Source organism: Buteo buteo, chromosome 1, assembly GCF_964188355.1.
Source record: "Buteo buteo chromosome 1, bButBut1.hap1.1, whole genome shotgun sequence".
NCBI lineage: Eukaryota > Metazoa > Chordata > Aves > Accipitriformes > Accipitridae > Buteo > Buteo buteo.
Window position 1 is genome coordinate 6,620,935 of NC_134171.1, and position 16,732 is coordinate 6,637,666.

Below are 16,732 nucleotides of genomic sequence, written 5' to 3' on the forward strand. Positions count from 1 at the left end.
GTGTATCTACATACAGGATAACTTCAACCTTCAACTTGCTACCCTTCTCAGATCCTACAAGATTCATGGCACATGAGTAGTTTTGTCTGGGACACAACACAAGTACATTTGTTTCCAGAACAACTGGCATAGGAAGGCAGAGAAAAGTCCAAGGATACACATTTGCAAGCCCACATAGACAGAAGATCAGGGTTTTTTTAAGATTAACGGCCTACCTTTTTAAGGAATTCACGGATCTTCTCTGTATCTTTAGCAGCATAAATGTGCCACAGAGCTCCAGGTTTTTCTCTACTTTCAGTAAAACGTTTAATTGTCAATTCATCAGAATCACCATCTTGTATGGTTTTAAGCACTTCTGTTGAGAATAAATACAAGCAGTTACACTAAAGGACCTTCCCACCAGCCACAGAAATAATCCCCCAGAACACAAGACAGACTTTACCTTCTTCTTGATCAGCCTGGCCTTTGGGGATACCCACATAAACCATAACATTAGCTGCATCAGACACATCTAAATGGAGGTTTGTTGTGCCATATTTTCTATCCTCTGGTGTTATTAAGCCTGGAGGAAGAAAAAAAGAATAGCAGGTACATTAGTAAGACAAAAAAACAAAAACAAAACACAAACAAACAAAAAAACCTTATGCCACTCTCAGCAGCACTATCTGAAGGGACCAGAGAGTTTTTACTTTTATCAGCAAATGATTCCAGTACAGCAATATATTTTATATCCAGGACCTTGCCCCATCTTGTTTGTGTCTTCCCAAGCAATCAGTTTACAGGCTGACACATTGATCCACATCTATACCTAGCCTGTATGATATATCAAAGTCACATTTAAGGCCTGCTAAAAGGTTTCTATAGTAGTTTAGAACAAAGTATTCTCAGAAAGTCTCTTTTTCACTCTAAAAGGCAGCTCCTACAGTATTTACTAGCCACGATCTCTTTGCTGGCCATGATCACGCTTAGTTTTAAATGCCTTTTGAGTGACAGCAGATGAACTAGCCATGGAAAGAACTGCTCCAGAAGAGATTAAAAACTAAATGATACAGCCCAAAAAGGGGAAGTAACAGAAGTGATACAGCCAAAAGTAGCAAAACAACAAATACATACTCCCAGCTATAGGAAAGAGAGGCTGTGTGTACACATGTGGAACAAGTTGAGAAGACTGGGAATAAATATTATTGGCTTGAAACCACTTGGACAAAACACATTTAATAACATCATATAATGCTCTGGACATCACTAATACCTGTAAGTGAGCCAAAGTTAGGCTTTCAGATCAATGGGATTAATCAAATTGTCTACAACAGCAAGGATTCATTTAATTTACAGTAAATTTTAATTTGAACATGTGGTCAATGTGACCTTTAGAGTGAAAAATTCCTTACCGTATGCATTGTACATCTTTGGGCCCAAATCTGGTCGTACAAAATAGTTAGGAAGTCGAGAGGCAAGGTTGAGCTTGCCGCCTCTCCTAGTGTATTCTGGCAATGGAATATTTTTCATCAAGTCATCAAACCTAAAGTAATACAGCACAATCTAACATTAGGAACTGATAAAAAAAGCAGACTAAAGTAGACTGCAACAAAAGCTTTCTCCAGTCAAGAAACTGTACTCCTTCCCCCAGGGGGTTTACTGGACACCATGAAAAGGAAAAAAAACAAGCAAGGCACAGGAATATAACAGATAAACAAATTTAACTGCTCTGGAGTAATGTTATTTCCTTCTGTAACCATCTTAACTAATATCAAATCGAGTAAGTCAGAATACTTAAAGTTCAGCAAAAAATAAGCTTCAACTGAACTTAAGATTCCAAAATGACGCAGGCTTTTAGGAGGCTTCCAGAAGTTTAACCAACCCTTCGCAATTTTAGGTACTCACTTTACTTGACAATAAATACAATGAACTACGTAAAAATTTATCATAAAACTTGCTTAGCATTTCCAGCTATGTCAGGCATCTCTGAGAAACAAAATGGTTCACACGTGACCAACTGCTTCTCAAAGCTAAAGCAGGTGTCAAAACATAACAGTATTCCTATATTCCATTATTTTGGGGGTGTACCACACAAATGATGAACAGTTTCTTTGTAAATTCATACCGAGAAGGCATCATATCTCTGAAGTCTTCTCCTGGAGGCCAGTCTTTAAGCTTCAACACCATTGGCTCTCCTTCTTCTGTTCTCAGGCGACCTATTGTCAAATATTAACAAGTTTTAGTTTTTAACAGTTGTACAACTCAAAATCCAAAGAATCAAGACAAAGAAATACTTATTGTAGTTTAAAATCATGTTCATTCCAAAACTATTTATGTAGAACCAAAGACATACAAGTTCATCTGACACCACAGTTGGGTATTACTGCTGTGACAAACACGTTATGACGGAAGAATTCAGACTAGACAAGTAATCTTCACCAGCTCCCCTGCCCAAGCACTTCCTACAATTTAGCTCAGGCAACTGTTTTGTGTTTGAGGCTAGAGTAGCTGATGATAAAGCCAGATCTTTTCAAAGATCAAGTAACAGAAAAGAAAGGTGTTAGTGAGCCTTCCTGCTCCCAACTCTTCTTGCCCCAAGTACCAAATTCTGTAAGTTTACATCACACAAACAAATGAAGTAGAACTCCAGATGCCATGGCAAGTACTATTTCTCCTAGAAAAAGTTTGTTTTCACCTAGAAGTGAAAACAACGCCAAACCTCATGCTCACCTCCCCTAAACCCATTTTTATACAAAATAACTTTAGTTCCTTAGGAACAAGAGGCACCTGCAAGTTAAAACAGCAGAACCCAATTATTGTGTGAGCACCAACACTACACATGCTCTTTTATGTTTCACTCAACTGGTCAAAAAAGCTGACAGGTGAATCTACTTGCTAGGAAGGATCCCAAACTTTCTCAGAATGGTTCCCCAAAAGACTAAAGGCAGCCAAACGTACCCCTGTAGGAGAGTACTCCATAGGGCTGACAGTTTCTATCCAGTCCACCATCCCACAAGCATACACAGTGAGAATACACTGCAGACACACTGTCCGGGATGAAGAAAAAGCCTGGAACATCTTTTACGCTGCTTAATGATGACAAGTTGGTGCTAGGGCAAAATTATTGCTGCTGAATATTTTGCCTATTGGAACAAAAATTCACACTACTTACTTGAAATATCTTCAAATCCATCCCAAAAATCCCCTACAGTAGCTCCAGTAATGATTTCATTGGTCCTGCAGTTAACCAGATCTACTTCCTGCTGGCCAAATTCCTTCCTAAAGGACTCAGGTCTCCAGAGGTCTGCATTTAATTTGTGATGCACTCCTGACACCATTACAGGCTATGAAGAAGAATACATTCAGAAGAATTATTAAACACCAAAAATTCTAATTCCAACCAGAATAGGGTAATGCATAAAACGTACTGAACGTTTGAACACAGGCACTCTGCGAACGCTCTATTTCCTAAAATAAATGCTCAGCCTGCCTTACCAGAATTATGCCATGCATTTGATCATTCTTTATTTCAAGCTATAAGGCAGCTTTTTAAAGAGAGCCATAAATTCAGCAGTGAGTTTAGAAACTGATTTCAAATAGTAAAACATACACCCTTTTATCCAAGGATCTAACACTGTTCACGTAGTACATTTTATGAAGGTTTAGCGTTGCTTATTATCATTGCAGTAAGTTTGTACCTGCACTTCAATTAAATGGCAAAGTACATGAACAGAAAATGGAAAAAAGCAGAAAAACTTCAATACCTGTCCCTGCTTCCAGCACTCCCTGAAGACATTCCAATTACTTTCATTGTTGGGATCTTGAAGACATAGCAAGCGGTTATCACATAACCAGTAGTGAGGCGTATCAAACCCCATTATTGTAGGCTTTATAGTCAATCCTTGAGGTTTCTTAGGCAAATCTGTAATGGTTCTATTTTGCACCAGGGAAGCAAAAATGTCATCAAGGATTTTGGGTGTACTTTTGAGTCCATTGTCTGACTGATAAAAAAAAAAAGAGGAAAGAACAAAACCAGAAGTTGGTGAACTTCTCTGTTGCCTTGACCTACAGACTTTAAAGAAGATATTTGCCACTTTCAAAATTTTTCACTTGAGCTCACAGTTGTGCAGAGAAACAAAAATCTGCAGAACTTTGTTGTTTAGAAACTCACCATCATTAAATGCCAATGCCATTTCTGACACTTTGTCTACAGCATTCTGGCATAACAACTTTACTCTGATTTACATTTCAGCAGTGCTGCAGAAAACCATGAAATACAGCACGAACAGGACTTTCTTTATATCAAGAACAGAAATGCAGTTTCATCAAGGAACTCTCAAGCACAGTATTTTACCCCACCATTTTGAAGTCATATCTGTAAGAGCAAACAAAGCCCAAGAACATCTGAAGTGTAACAGCCTGCAAATGAGGTATGAGAAACACAGTCACCCACCACAGAATCTTTTTCCCTCCATCTGTAAGTTCCTTGATGCCTCTTTTTTGAGTCTAATGGACATGCCAATCAATGCACCTGCCAGACACTAGCCTAAGTAACTTAATCTGCTTTATCACTTGGTTCCCGACCCCTCACCAAGTAAGACTTGCCGGCAGTACCACGAAGCTACTCCTCTAGAAAGCACTAACTGGAGCACTGCAACATAGAAACTGAATTAAGTCTTTTTTCCCAAATGAAGACAGAATTTTACCTACTGTGACTAACGTTCATGGTAGTTGTTCACAGGTTTAGAACAGTAGTTTAAGTCTAGTATCAACTCAAACCTGTAAAACAAAATTTTTCATATACCTTTCCTCCAGAAGAGTTCAAGAGATTCCGCAAGAAACCTGTGTTATTGTTGCTCACGGGTGTTAATATTGCACTGTTGAATGTCTGCAGGGCTGCAGCAGGCTTAGCTAAACTAGGGAGTGTCTGAAGAGGTTTATTTTCATTCTTCGAAATAGGTATGAGGAGTTTCTCTGAAATGAAGAAAAGAGCACATCTGAGAATGAAGCAAGGATTAATCCTCTGAATCATGAGAAACATATGCTTTGGAATTTTTTTTTAAAGACAACAAGGTACTCCCATATGCATACATGTATGTACATATGTACTTTTATGTATAAATCATCTCTCAATACATGCAGATGAAATACTCCTTTCACTTAACTTTCTTCAATACTCCAAAGTTTTTTAAAATCACACATTCTAAAGTAAATGCATTCTCAGTTTGAATTTTCAAGAATATTTGCATCTATGGGATATTAATCCAGTCTTTAAAAAAAAAAAAAAAAATATATATATATATATGCTAACCCTGCCAGGTTTTACTCCAAATCATTGCCATGGACCAGTTTTGCAGTACAGGCATAGAACGCCCATCCCAGCAGGCAGATTATATCATTCTCAACGCACGATATTGCTGGGTGTGATCTATAGTCTTCTGACAAACAGCCACAAAGGGTTTACTCTTCAGTGGTTCTGCACATACCTTTGTTTTCTTTATTCACGTTTCCACTTGTTAGATTTGATAACCAACTTAATGAAGGAGAAGTATTTACTGAAGCCGTTTGTTTACTTCCAATTGCTGACTTTAGAGGAGGATCGTGTGTAGTGACTTGTGGGCTCAGGACGAAGCTGTTATGTTGAAGGCTGGTCCTCTCTCCAGGTACCAAGTTCTGAAAAAACAACATGAGAACTTGATTAGACACAAACACACTCTACTCAGAAAAGGGAAGCAAGCAATAAACATGTCCAAATTAATTCTTTTGCCAAAAAAATGGTTCGGCTCTTCAAAAAATATCTGATCTCCACAAGAGGTCAGCATTGCATCTCAGTATCAACCAGAGATGACAATCCAGGAGGATTCAGGATCTCCAGATTTTAAGAGGAGGCCACAGACTCCATCACCCCTCATGACAAGCACAGAAAGCCAAGTTCCCAGATGCATTTTCTAGGGAACCAAATGCCATTTTAATAGCACCACTCTCACAATTCTAGTGATAGCTGATGTTCAGACCAGGGCTATGCTGGAGGTCTAGTTCAGTAGACTAAAACAAATACATAGCACTCCTAAATTTTTTACCTTAAGAAGGTGGCAAAAGTCTGCTCACCTGACAGGTCTAAAGTACACGTACATATGAGTGCAGCACTGGCCTGGCCAGCACAATCCAAGCACAGGACTACTGTACATCTCCTATGCAGCCGATTTATCTACTCATTTGGAGACTCTAGGTAATAGACTAACCAGAACTACTGCTTTGGCCTGGGATTCCTGCATGACTGGCTAAATTTCTTCTCTCTGCTCAAATACTTCCCAGTCAAGAAATTATTCTGCACCTGTGTCTGCCTATTGCTATGTTCTTTATTTCATCTCTTAATGACTGCTGATGCTCGGTAAAGATTCCAAACATGACATAACATAAATTGCTACAAAATTTAATAATCTAATCCTCATACAACCACTGCAGTACCTAATTTTACAGAAAGAGAGGTATAGATAAATTTCAATGCAGCTGATTGTCCAGGGTCATAGAGGAAATCTTTTGAAACAGAAGACTGAAGCTAGGTCAGTTGTAGGCTAACTTTTGAATCATGTAAACATTTTCCTCGCTTTTAACATATCAAAATATTTTTCGTCTCTTCTACTGATTACCAACACCAAAACCAAGTTCAGCCTGCTACTTACACTTGAGATAACACATTTATTCTCAAAATAAGTTTACAAATAAGCATACAACAAAATTAAAATTACTTAATTCAGCGGGTTTCTTGTAAGATGCTGCAAAACTAAGCCATAAATTTGTGCTCTATTTTTAAGAGAAAAATACTACATCCATTTACAAATAAATATGGTAGGATTTTGTTTGTTTGGGGTTGGGGGTTTTTTGTTGTTGTTGTTGTTGGTTTTGGGTTTTTTTTTAATATAATGAGCAGCAAACATTCCATCAGGATTCCCAGAGAAGTCAGTGCTTCTCCATACTACTCTAGCCTTCAATTTTATTCATGTTTAGCTCTTGTATGAATTCTAGTGCTCTTCCAACCTACTTATTCTTTTAGATGCTGCATGTATTACATCTCCAGGACGCAAGGGATAGCCTACACTTTACAACCATTCCCACTAGTCTGTACTTAAGACAGTTCTCTTAAGGGTTCTCTCAGTCTAATCCTATTTTTGCTTTAAAAAATCCTGAGCATTTTTCAAGGATAGATCACTTACTGAGGCATCAGTGTGTCAAAAGGGACACAATGAGATTTTCCCTAAAACTTAAAAAAGACCTGAACCAGAAAGATGAATACTGAATACAGATTTTGAACAAAAACCTACATGGTAAGGTTATCAGTAGTAGTCAGGATTGGCATACCTACAAAGTCAATTAACATAGGCTTCCAATATGGGTAGTAGCCTGAGGCAAACCTGTACTACACAGACATAGTGTAAGACAGTAGCAATACCTGTTTTGAATCCTCCTTTAGAGTTGGCTTTGATAGCGCCTTGAACTGCTTATTTGCACAAGGACAATTTGCCTTTATTCCCCATTTTGTTCTTATAGAGTGAACGATATCACCAACATCGTAGAGAGCTGAAGGAAAAGAGTCATTAATGAGCTCACATGTAATTTGAACATCCAGCATTCAATAAGACTTCTTAAAAAATTGTGTATGCTATGCAGGTAAACAATAGTACACGAACACAGTTCATTAAACAAGACGTTTTGCTACTTCTTTGTAAAGGTCAAAGATAATAAAATAGTATTAAGTACACAGGCTGTTCCAGTCTTTGGACAATAAATACTAAGCTTTTACTAACTTTATTACTAAAAAAACCCCCTCACTCAGTACGATATCAACAACATACAAAAGACAGCAAAAGCCTATAGCATTTTTTCATCCCAATCAGATATTTAAAATACCTTTTCCGGGAATTATTTGTGTAGGCATTAGATTCTCTGGTTCATGTACCTGCCCCTTCACACATTTAAACCAGGAGAAAGTATCTGAGTCATCATCTGTAAAACAAAACCATTAAATTGTTTTATTAGTACATCTTTCATCCTCCTCTGGAAAGCTACATATTTTACTATTATTGGTATACCAAACCACAGGTCTACAACATGTTCTTTTTGTTGGGAAGGCTTATTGTCTTGTTGCTTAAGGTTGTTATTGACTTCCAAGTTCAAAATACAGGTTTTCTTTCCCCTCTCCTCCCTTTGTTTAAAGTAGCAATATGCATTCTCACCTTCATGTAAGCTTTTTTTCTTCATCCTGTAACAATCCACACACACGCCAAAGCCACACTTAGAGCAGACCCAATGAAGGTTGAAGATTGTGGTGTCACAGACATCACACATTTCTCGAACTCCACGAACTGCACGCTTCCAGGCTACCTGTCCTGTGGTAATTGACAGATTAGTCAAAGTGTTAGTTTAAACAAAATAAAGTATTTGCATCTTAAGTATAGCTACATTGAAACACTTTAGCGATATAAGACTCAGACTTGGTTTTGTATTGGAATTCCAAAACAAAGCCTTTGCTGTTACAGATTCAGAGAAGTAGGTCCAAAACTGTCTAAGCAATCAAGACCATTTTGCTTTCTCCTGTACAGCACCAAATGCATCTCTTACTCCTGACGTGTATTTGTCCAAGTTAACATGCGCACTGCTACCATTCTCATAAGTGAAATTCCACAGCTAGCCTAGAAAAAAATTAAGCTTAGCTTGCTAGTAGTAACTTAATGTCTAGCTTGGCACAACCAGCTTGTCCTTGCTCTTAATTCAATAGCATAATGGACAAATAGTTCTTCTCTTCCTTTTAGTAGTTTTTCTATATATTTGTAGACTCAGACATCCTCAGAATGGTGAGTTCTTCTCTGAAGAACTGACCACTGCTGTTCAGGCTTCTTAGGTACTTATTATATTACACCATTCCTGACCCCAAGTCACTTCTTCAGTTCACTCAAAACATCTCAAATGTTGGCAGTGTCTTCCAAAAAATTACAAGCCCTTCCAGGGCTGCATTATGTACAGATTATTTTAGCCTGATCTTCATTTCATCACGTTGCCAGTTAGAAAATGAGACTAGACAAAAAGCACACATCTGCCTCCTCCTACCTCCTTCCACACTTATAACTTCTCTGAAACTTTTCTGCCCACAACATTTCTTAATTTTAAAAGCAAGTTATGAGAGACCATGGCCTAACATATGCTAAAAAAACCACACCAGGATCCAAGACATCTGTTGCTTTTCTTCTGTATAACGCCCATTAACTATGTATGGAACAAAACCTAGAATAGCTTGGCACAATTTGTTCTTAAGTAGGAGGTAAAAATTGTTTGACTACTTGCTTCAAAATTCTTCCAGGAGACAGAGGTCTAAATATCACCAGCTCCATTCTTCTCTGCCTTTTAAAAACCATGTACTATATTTACCATTTTCTAGGCCAACCCTCCAATTTCCCCAAAACAGGATAAAGGGTTTTTTTTATCTTTTGCATGTCATTTCATATTTCAGTTTTCTGAATTTTGTCCTTTTCTATTCCTCCTATTCTTTTGTTTCCTCTCTGTAGTTTGATCTTGTCTCCTTTTGGCACTCGGTGGCCAAGGAACAATGTGACCTCACAAGCTGTTCTTTCTACACTGGTCAATCTTCTACTACACAGGGATAATTTCACTTGTGCTTTTCTACTAATCCTTTAAGGAACTCTCTTTAAGGAAGCTCTCCCAAATAATTTCCCCCCCTCATACTTCTTTGCCTTGTGGCTGTACCTACCAGTCTGGTGACTCACTAGTAAAAGAGAGAAGGGCTGACCCCAAGACATACTGTGGAATGCAAAAATATTCAAACATAAACGATCCCCTAAAGTAGTATCTGAACACAATATTTTGACATTTTGGAAAAGGTCAGTTTGTCAGAGACATAATTTTTATGAAAAGGCGTCATTTCAACTGAACTCTGCCAAGAAAAAAAGTTTACCATAACTTCAAGTCATGGTGGCAGAAGAATCTACCTTTATCCTGTGCCAACTGAGTGAGCACTCTTTCACTGAACTGTTCAAAGAACAATGAGTATGTAGACTGTAAATTACTTCTTTCCTACCTAGAGCATTAAAAATACCCTCCATTTTAATGAAATTGAGTTCCCTTACTCTCACTAGATAGGGCAAAAACCAAGAGGAATTCATGACATTTTGCTCCTTTCAAACCAACTCCAGAACTCGCGTGTCTTTTTTAAGCAGAGAATGTTTCTGGTAAGTATCCTAACAGATGCATCCTCTGCTATTAAGAAACAGGATATCTCCCCTTTGCTTCATGAATTCCACTCAAAATTTCATCCTTCTGAAAGTGTTTCAGTATTCCAGTCTGTACCTGTCACTCTGGCTATTGATACTTTGGCTTCACAGGCCTGAATATGTTTCAATTCAAGCAAAAAGCAGAGCTTGCAGATTCCAAGTAGTCCAGGGTAAGACCTCACAGCAAGCATTTCTGAAACATCTCGAGTCTTCTCTCCCCTTTTGAAGGGCATTCAAGCTTGTACAGGTTTTTTTCTTCTGTGCAAAACCTTGAGAGTGACTAGTAAACTCATACAGTCTTTACAGAATGTCAATACTACCCATTTCCAGAAGACATTGGGCAGACAGTATTCTAAACTGTACTGCATCTCAGTCATGTACTTATAATCCAAAAAACAAACATTGTTTTAAGAGTCATTCTACTCTGAGAAGTGATTATGCAAGATCACAGCCTTCCCCATTCGTCTGCTCATGTTTGCTACAGAAAGGTTCCGATATGGCCAAAACCCTGTGTTCAAGGATGCAAGGTTTGCCCTGTTGCAGTGATGAAGCTCTACAGTCAGTTACCCCACCAACAGCACCTCTCTAGTCTATTCCCAGTAGGGCTGTACATATAATCACTTGAAACAGTCCTACTGGAAAGTTTCAGGCAGAAGAAAAGAAGATTTCTTTACTGACTTGACAGGCAGCATTAGGTCCATTATGCAAGAACAACAAAATAGGACCAAAGCGATCTAACAGAATCTGTGCAAAATGAAAACTTCATTTCATTTACATGCTAAGAATAGATCGTTGTCAGCTGCCTGCTGGTTTGGGTTTTTTTGTTTGTTTGTTTTTCTAACACTTTGATTCATAACAGAATTACACTCTGCAACAGGAAAAGTCATTTGATGAACTGAGAAAAGTCTTCTGACACAAAGAAGGGCAGAATTACTTTTCCCTTTCCCCCTACCTGTGAGCAAAGAGTTGTTGACACTAGTTCACACCGGATCTTAACTGTTACCTCTCTCTGAGAAGAGAGGGAAACACTGAAGTCTTACATGACATTTCCAAATGCACACAATTGTATTTCCACACAGGTCAGAAGCCTGAAGTTTCACACAAAGCTACTGAAATACAGATTCTTTTAATAAAAATTGATCTTACTGTGTGGTTCAATAGTAGACATAACTTCCTTTTCAGATATCACTAGCTGACAAAAGTGGTCTCCAATGTTGGCTAGGATATACTTTGCTGTGTCGAGATCTAGACCCACAACATTCTTTGATAAAGGCAGCCACAAGCTAATAGCCTCAGGGTCATACTTATTTGGAGTTAAGAAACCTTCCTCACGTAATATTCCATGCTTATTAAATTGCAACCTGTAGAAAGAAGGGGAAAAGGAGAAAAACCCATCATATCAAATGTTTTATTAGTTTACATTCATTCCAATGAGTCAATGCCTGAATTATGAATACGTATACTGTATGTCAACGAGCTTAAGTCTTAACGGTTACAATAAACATGCGTAAACATACTGGTCATTAGTGTTAAGCACTCTTAATGTACTGCCTGTTTGAAAAAAAAGCCTCAAAACATCAGTTTTTGTAGTAAGGTACATTTCCTAACTAAATGTTTTTTTTATTCACGCAAAACCAAATCAGGTGAAACAATTTTTACAATGCACTGGTAACAGTAAGAATGTAATCTAGAACCATGTACAACTCAAGAGATATTAGAACACTTTAAATATAGAATATATTCCAGTAACAATTAATTGGAAGTAGCTGCCAAAAAAATAATCACAAAAAAGTTGAGTAAGATATATTCTTGAGTGATTCTGAGTAGGTGGAAAGAATGAGGTCTGTATTGTTAGTAGTTTACTAACCAAGAACTTGAAGAGTTCTGCTCATGTTTTCAGGAACATTTTTACTATGTGCTGTAGAGGAAAGTTGACTTCTGATGACAACATGTGCTCACTATAGTATTAAGTGTGGCAAGAAAACACGTGCTGACAACTGATATCACCAGTCAAACACCATCTTCAGACTTTGCAGATTTCACATTCAATAAAAGGGGACAGTTCCATCCACTTCAACTTCTAAACTGAAGGATTCAACTGCTTTGAACTGCACTGCAAGTCTGGATTTTTACCCTGAGAAGATGAATTAGCATAGTCTGTTGTTACTCTGGTCTCACACGTTTTTGAACATTTCAATTTATGTCAGATTATCCCAAGACTGACTGAAGTAAAATCTCTAATCTGAGGTTAAATAACAGATTTGTAACATATCTTCATTTTTTTTTAACGCTTTAGCTACAAAACTTGCAAGGGAGATGGCGGAAGAAGAATAAGCCTCAAGAAACAAATGAAAGAGTGGAAGAGGTTGGGTTTTTTTGATATTTGTAACATTTCTGCTTTCAGTTTTCTCTCTTCAGAAGGTCTTCAGGCCTATAGCTTTTTAATCTACCTAGGGACCCAAAAGAAAGTCATTCCTCTGAAATTCAAAAGGAAAACAGATTAAAGTAAGCTTCCCATCTCCCTTGTGATAACTAGTATTTTTGCTTTTCCTCTCCAATACCACAAGTGTTACCCTCTTTCCATAAAACACAGTCCATGCCTCAAAGTTTAAATGGGTGTGTGGGGAAATAAGAAGCAGCATGCAACAACATCCAGACATGAGATCAAGTAGTTCACGGAAAAAATTCACACAACTTGAAAACAAAGGAAAGGACATGTTAAAAAACAGCCAGAGACTGCAGTTTGACAACATCCACCCTGGGCTTACAGATAGGCTTCAAGTAACAGTTTAACACTCTTTTTGAAAGGGTTCCTCATGGAGTCTAAAAAACTAAAGAGATAAAACATCAAAAGACTTTGACTGTTGAACTCAAGAATCAGGCTCTGGGGGCATGTAGGTGGGGGGTAAAGGATCTGAATCTTCAGATTAGGTTTGGAAAAGCAACCACCACTTGGCAGTCACTGGGTTTTCCTTAAAGTTGCCTTGCTGATCCTCCTCATCTGCCCTCCTGAAACCCAGCAAGTGTACTGATTAAATGTTTCTATAGCAAGCTTAGAGCAGCACCACAAACTCATGCATAAAGTGGAACAAAGAACTGAGCAACACAACGTAAATTATTATTTTACCCATCACTATTCCCTGACTCAAGCTGAAAGCCCCTGGCCACTTACAGCAACTCTTCCACAGCTGTGGATATATGTATAACATTTCACATGTCCGGCCGCCAAACTTTGGGAGACATGCATGGAATCTACCCTCTCACTAGCATCTCCAATACTACTGACCTGTAGCACTCAAACTCAACTCATGTTGTTATCCCATTGGCACTCAGCCCAGAACAGCAAAATAAAGAGCTGAAAGTCCTGCCAAAATATTTTCTACTCAAATTAAGCAGTCAGAAAACTTCCAAGGGCTAAAAAACACAGGCAACCTCTCATTAGTTAGGTATATTAGCCTTATAGCCTAACAGCTACACACCAACATCTAGCAGTTTTGAACCAGAGACCTAAATGAGACCATTTTTACCAAGTAACTGTTCTTTGATCTGTCCTGGAAGATGAAGTCCATGTTATAGCTAACAGTGAGCACTCAACAGCCCCCCTTTCAGAAAAGGAAAAAAAGGTCAGATGTGCCCCATGTCCAAGTTGGACGTTATTCACATTGAAAGAATATAAAGGCCTATACCGAGTCAAAATTGTTCTTACCTTCTAAAGTGAAAGAATCGACAAAAGACAGTGGAGTCTCTTTGCTCTTTGTTCTTCCGGTAACTGTCCAAACGGCATTCCCTGCATTTATGCAGGTGAGGTGCGATATTATTGCAGGAACCATCCTGTACAAATGCTTCTCCACTTTGCTGCAGCTTCTTCACTTTAGAAGCATCTGCTAAAATTGACTTCCGAACAATTACTGCAAGGAAGAGTAGCGTAGATTAGACAACCTTCAGTTTCTCATATAAAGGTGCAAGCAAATGTACTTTAGTGTAAGATCCATGTCAACTTTTCCTATAAGTTTCACATCACATTGAAACAAAGTTAGCTAAAATATTTGCAGTTGGCAGAAACCTCTTTTCAGGTCAGCAGAAACTTTCTCAAGCTATAGTTCCACTGGATTCATAGTCTGCGGACCCAAGTTTAACAGCTCCTTTCACTCCTCCACAGAGGAACATTTTGAAAGACTGTCTGCTTTTAATGCAAGTTCTTCAGCCACCAGAGCTGGAGTACCTGAGCACTGAGTAGACCAGGGCATGACGCAACCACATTTGACAAGTGATGAAGATAAAAGTACAACCTGGCCATTTCTCAGTCCTGTTTTCACATTTCACGATACAACAGCTTTCAGCATCTTACTATAAGAGATGCCAAACCTCTCTCTTCCTTCCACACTGCGGGTGAGGCCTAGCAGGGAACAACAGTGACTGCTTGGCTGGCTGTGTACCCGTGTTAATTATGGAATAGTACATGGTAATCCAAGACCAAGCAACATGAGATCGGAAAGAAAAAAAAGAGGTGGGTGTGTAGGGAGATTCCCAGAACCCTGACTGATCAGCTATACCGCCTGATGCACAGCACAACACGTAACATCAGGAGTCCAGCTCCCTAAAGAACTACAGCCTTTCCCATTCTGTCCCATGTGGAGAACTTGAAAGCTCATGAAGTGGAACTGGGCCACAGAAAACATAGAAACAAGGTGGGTTGTTTTGGGGTTGGGTGGGTTTTGATTTTTTTGTTGTTGTTGTTACTTGGGTTTTTTGTTAGTTTTGTTTTCAGAACAGTTACTCAATGAAAGCCCCTCTTGGACAAAGTTTTGCTGAGAACAACTTCCATCTCTCATCATGCTTACAAAATATAGGACCACTGCTAAAAAACAACCCCCACTCTCATTATGCCATCAGCATTTGCATTCCAAACAGAACTTTGTTTTTGTAACCCATTCTGCCATTCTGTTCTTGCATACATTTTGCAACAACTTATTTCTAGAAATTAATTATAAGTTCTTTTCCTTTATCAGGAAAGGACATTTTTCTCAAATTTATTGCATTCCTCTTGTAAAAGAACCCACACATGACTCCAGTTCCAGATACACTCACACAATTTAAATTACTCATCTTGCATACATTACAAAGACCTACTTGTATGTAGGTACACAGCAACTACAAGGACTTTCAAATGACAGGAAGTTTTAAAAATACTTACTATTATCCTGGACCTTGGCACTTCCAGTCCAAAAGCTTTCATTTTCATTTCTGTCATAAAGAATCTCATTTGAATTTCTTCTAATAAAAAATTCCATGTCTGTAAGTTCGTCGATCTTGTTTCCTTTGTGGCTGTTCTGGCTATTGCAATTGCTTTGCGATTTAACTCCAGACTCAGTAAAAGAGTGATGATGAGCATCTGAGGTTGAGGGTCTACAATCTAAAGTCCGCTGCAGTTCAACAGTGCTACTGACTCTGGGTATTGCTATGGAAGAGTTAATATGTTGCAACTGTTTTACAGAAATGCATTCTTTTGGAAAGTTTGTTGTGGGCTTCATAAGAGGTTCATTTGTATTTTTCAGGTTGGTTCCTTTTTCATTAGCTGAATCAGCCAAAGATGAAGATCTTGAGGTTGTCAAAGAGGTATATTTACCATTTTGATCATTAAGATTTTCCGTTTGTTCTTTAGATATAAACCCCACTTTAGGAAAGGCCGTCAGATCTTCCTTCAATGGTTTAATTCCAGTATTAAGACAAGAAGGATGAGTTTCCGGCAAGCTTCGTCTACATGTGCTGAAACACACAACATGCAATAATTAGACAAACAAAAAGGCGTCAAACAAATCAGGGCATCAGCTGCTCAATCTCATCACATTTAAAGCTTGAAAGAAGAAACTTAATTATATACTTTGAATTCTGATGTTCCAAGGTTTTAAATTTTGTGTGAGGTTAAATAGGTTTGTGGGTTTGAGATTTGGGGTTTTTTTGTTGTTTTGATTTTAAGAGTTGGACAGAATGATAAAGCTGTATGCACATGGAGGCACACAAAAATTTAGGTACTGCAGCTACTCCACTACCTTATCTCACAACTAAACAGCTACTTTCTCATTTTCTCCATGCAACAGCTGTATAACTAAATGCATTTCACTTGCATGTCTGTGTGACAAGATTTTAATACTCGAAGGAACTTCTGGCTGGCACTGTAAGTCTATACTGGAGACAATAAAAACAGTCCCCCACAAAAAGCCTAAATGAAAAAAATTGTTTCCATATTTATCTTGAGATATACACTCTAAAGTAAGTGGGAGAAAAACCTATATCACTTCTTATAAGGTAATACACAAAATTTGAGTTTTCCTGTCACACCATTTCTACCATCATGTTCATTTTTGTGACAGAACTGGGGATAACAAAGAAGTTTAAAGACACTGGTGTTCAATAGAAATATAATTACGGACCTGTACTTGATCTGCAAGAAGCTATTGTACAGGACACCT

The 16,732-nt window shown here is 38.2% G+C and overlaps 1 protein-coding gene and 1 long non-coding RNA gene across 4 annotated transcripts in view; one reads left to right on the forward strand and one right to left on the reverse strand.

Annotated features, from left to right (window-relative positions):
* KDM3A (lysine demethylase 3A) overlaps nt 1–16,732 on the reverse strand; it is a 31,915-nt gene that overhangs the window by 2,905 nt on the left and 12,278 nt on the right. For all 3 annotated transcript variants that reach the window (XM_075050176.1, XM_075050100.1, XM_075050011.1), the window contains 14 exons: nt 15,457–16,028; nt 13,969–14,170; nt 11,409–11,623; nt 8,214–8,366; nt 7,888–7,983; nt 7,430–7,557; nt 5,466–5,652; nt 4,784–4,953; nt 3,744–3,980; nt 3,152–3,323; nt 2,105–2,195; nt 1,392–1,522; nt 443–562; nt 216–355 (listed from right to left, as the gene is read on the reverse strand). In XM_075050176.1, the coding sequence (XP_074906277.1) occupies nt 216–355; nt 443–562; nt 1,392–1,522; nt 2,105–2,195; nt 3,152–3,323; nt 3,744–3,980; nt 4,784–4,953; nt 5,466–5,652; nt 7,430–7,557; nt 7,888–7,983; nt 8,214–8,366; nt 11,409–11,623; nt 13,969–14,170; nt 15,457–16,028 (2,614 nt within the window). The remainder of the gene's footprint in view (nt 1–215; nt 356–442; nt 563–1,391; nt 1,523–2,104; nt 2,196–3,151; nt 3,324–3,743; nt 3,981–4,783; nt 4,954–5,465; nt 5,653–7,429; nt 7,558–7,887; nt 7,984–8,213; nt 8,367–11,408; nt 11,624–13,968; nt 14,171–15,456; nt 16,029–16,732) is intronic.
* Nucleotides 14,649–16,153, forward strand: LOC142041877 (uncharacterized). The gene is made up of 2 exons (XR_012653582.1): nt 14,649–14,950; nt 15,925–16,153. It is a non-coding gene; the product is annotated as an uncharacterized LOC142041877 (long non-coding RNA).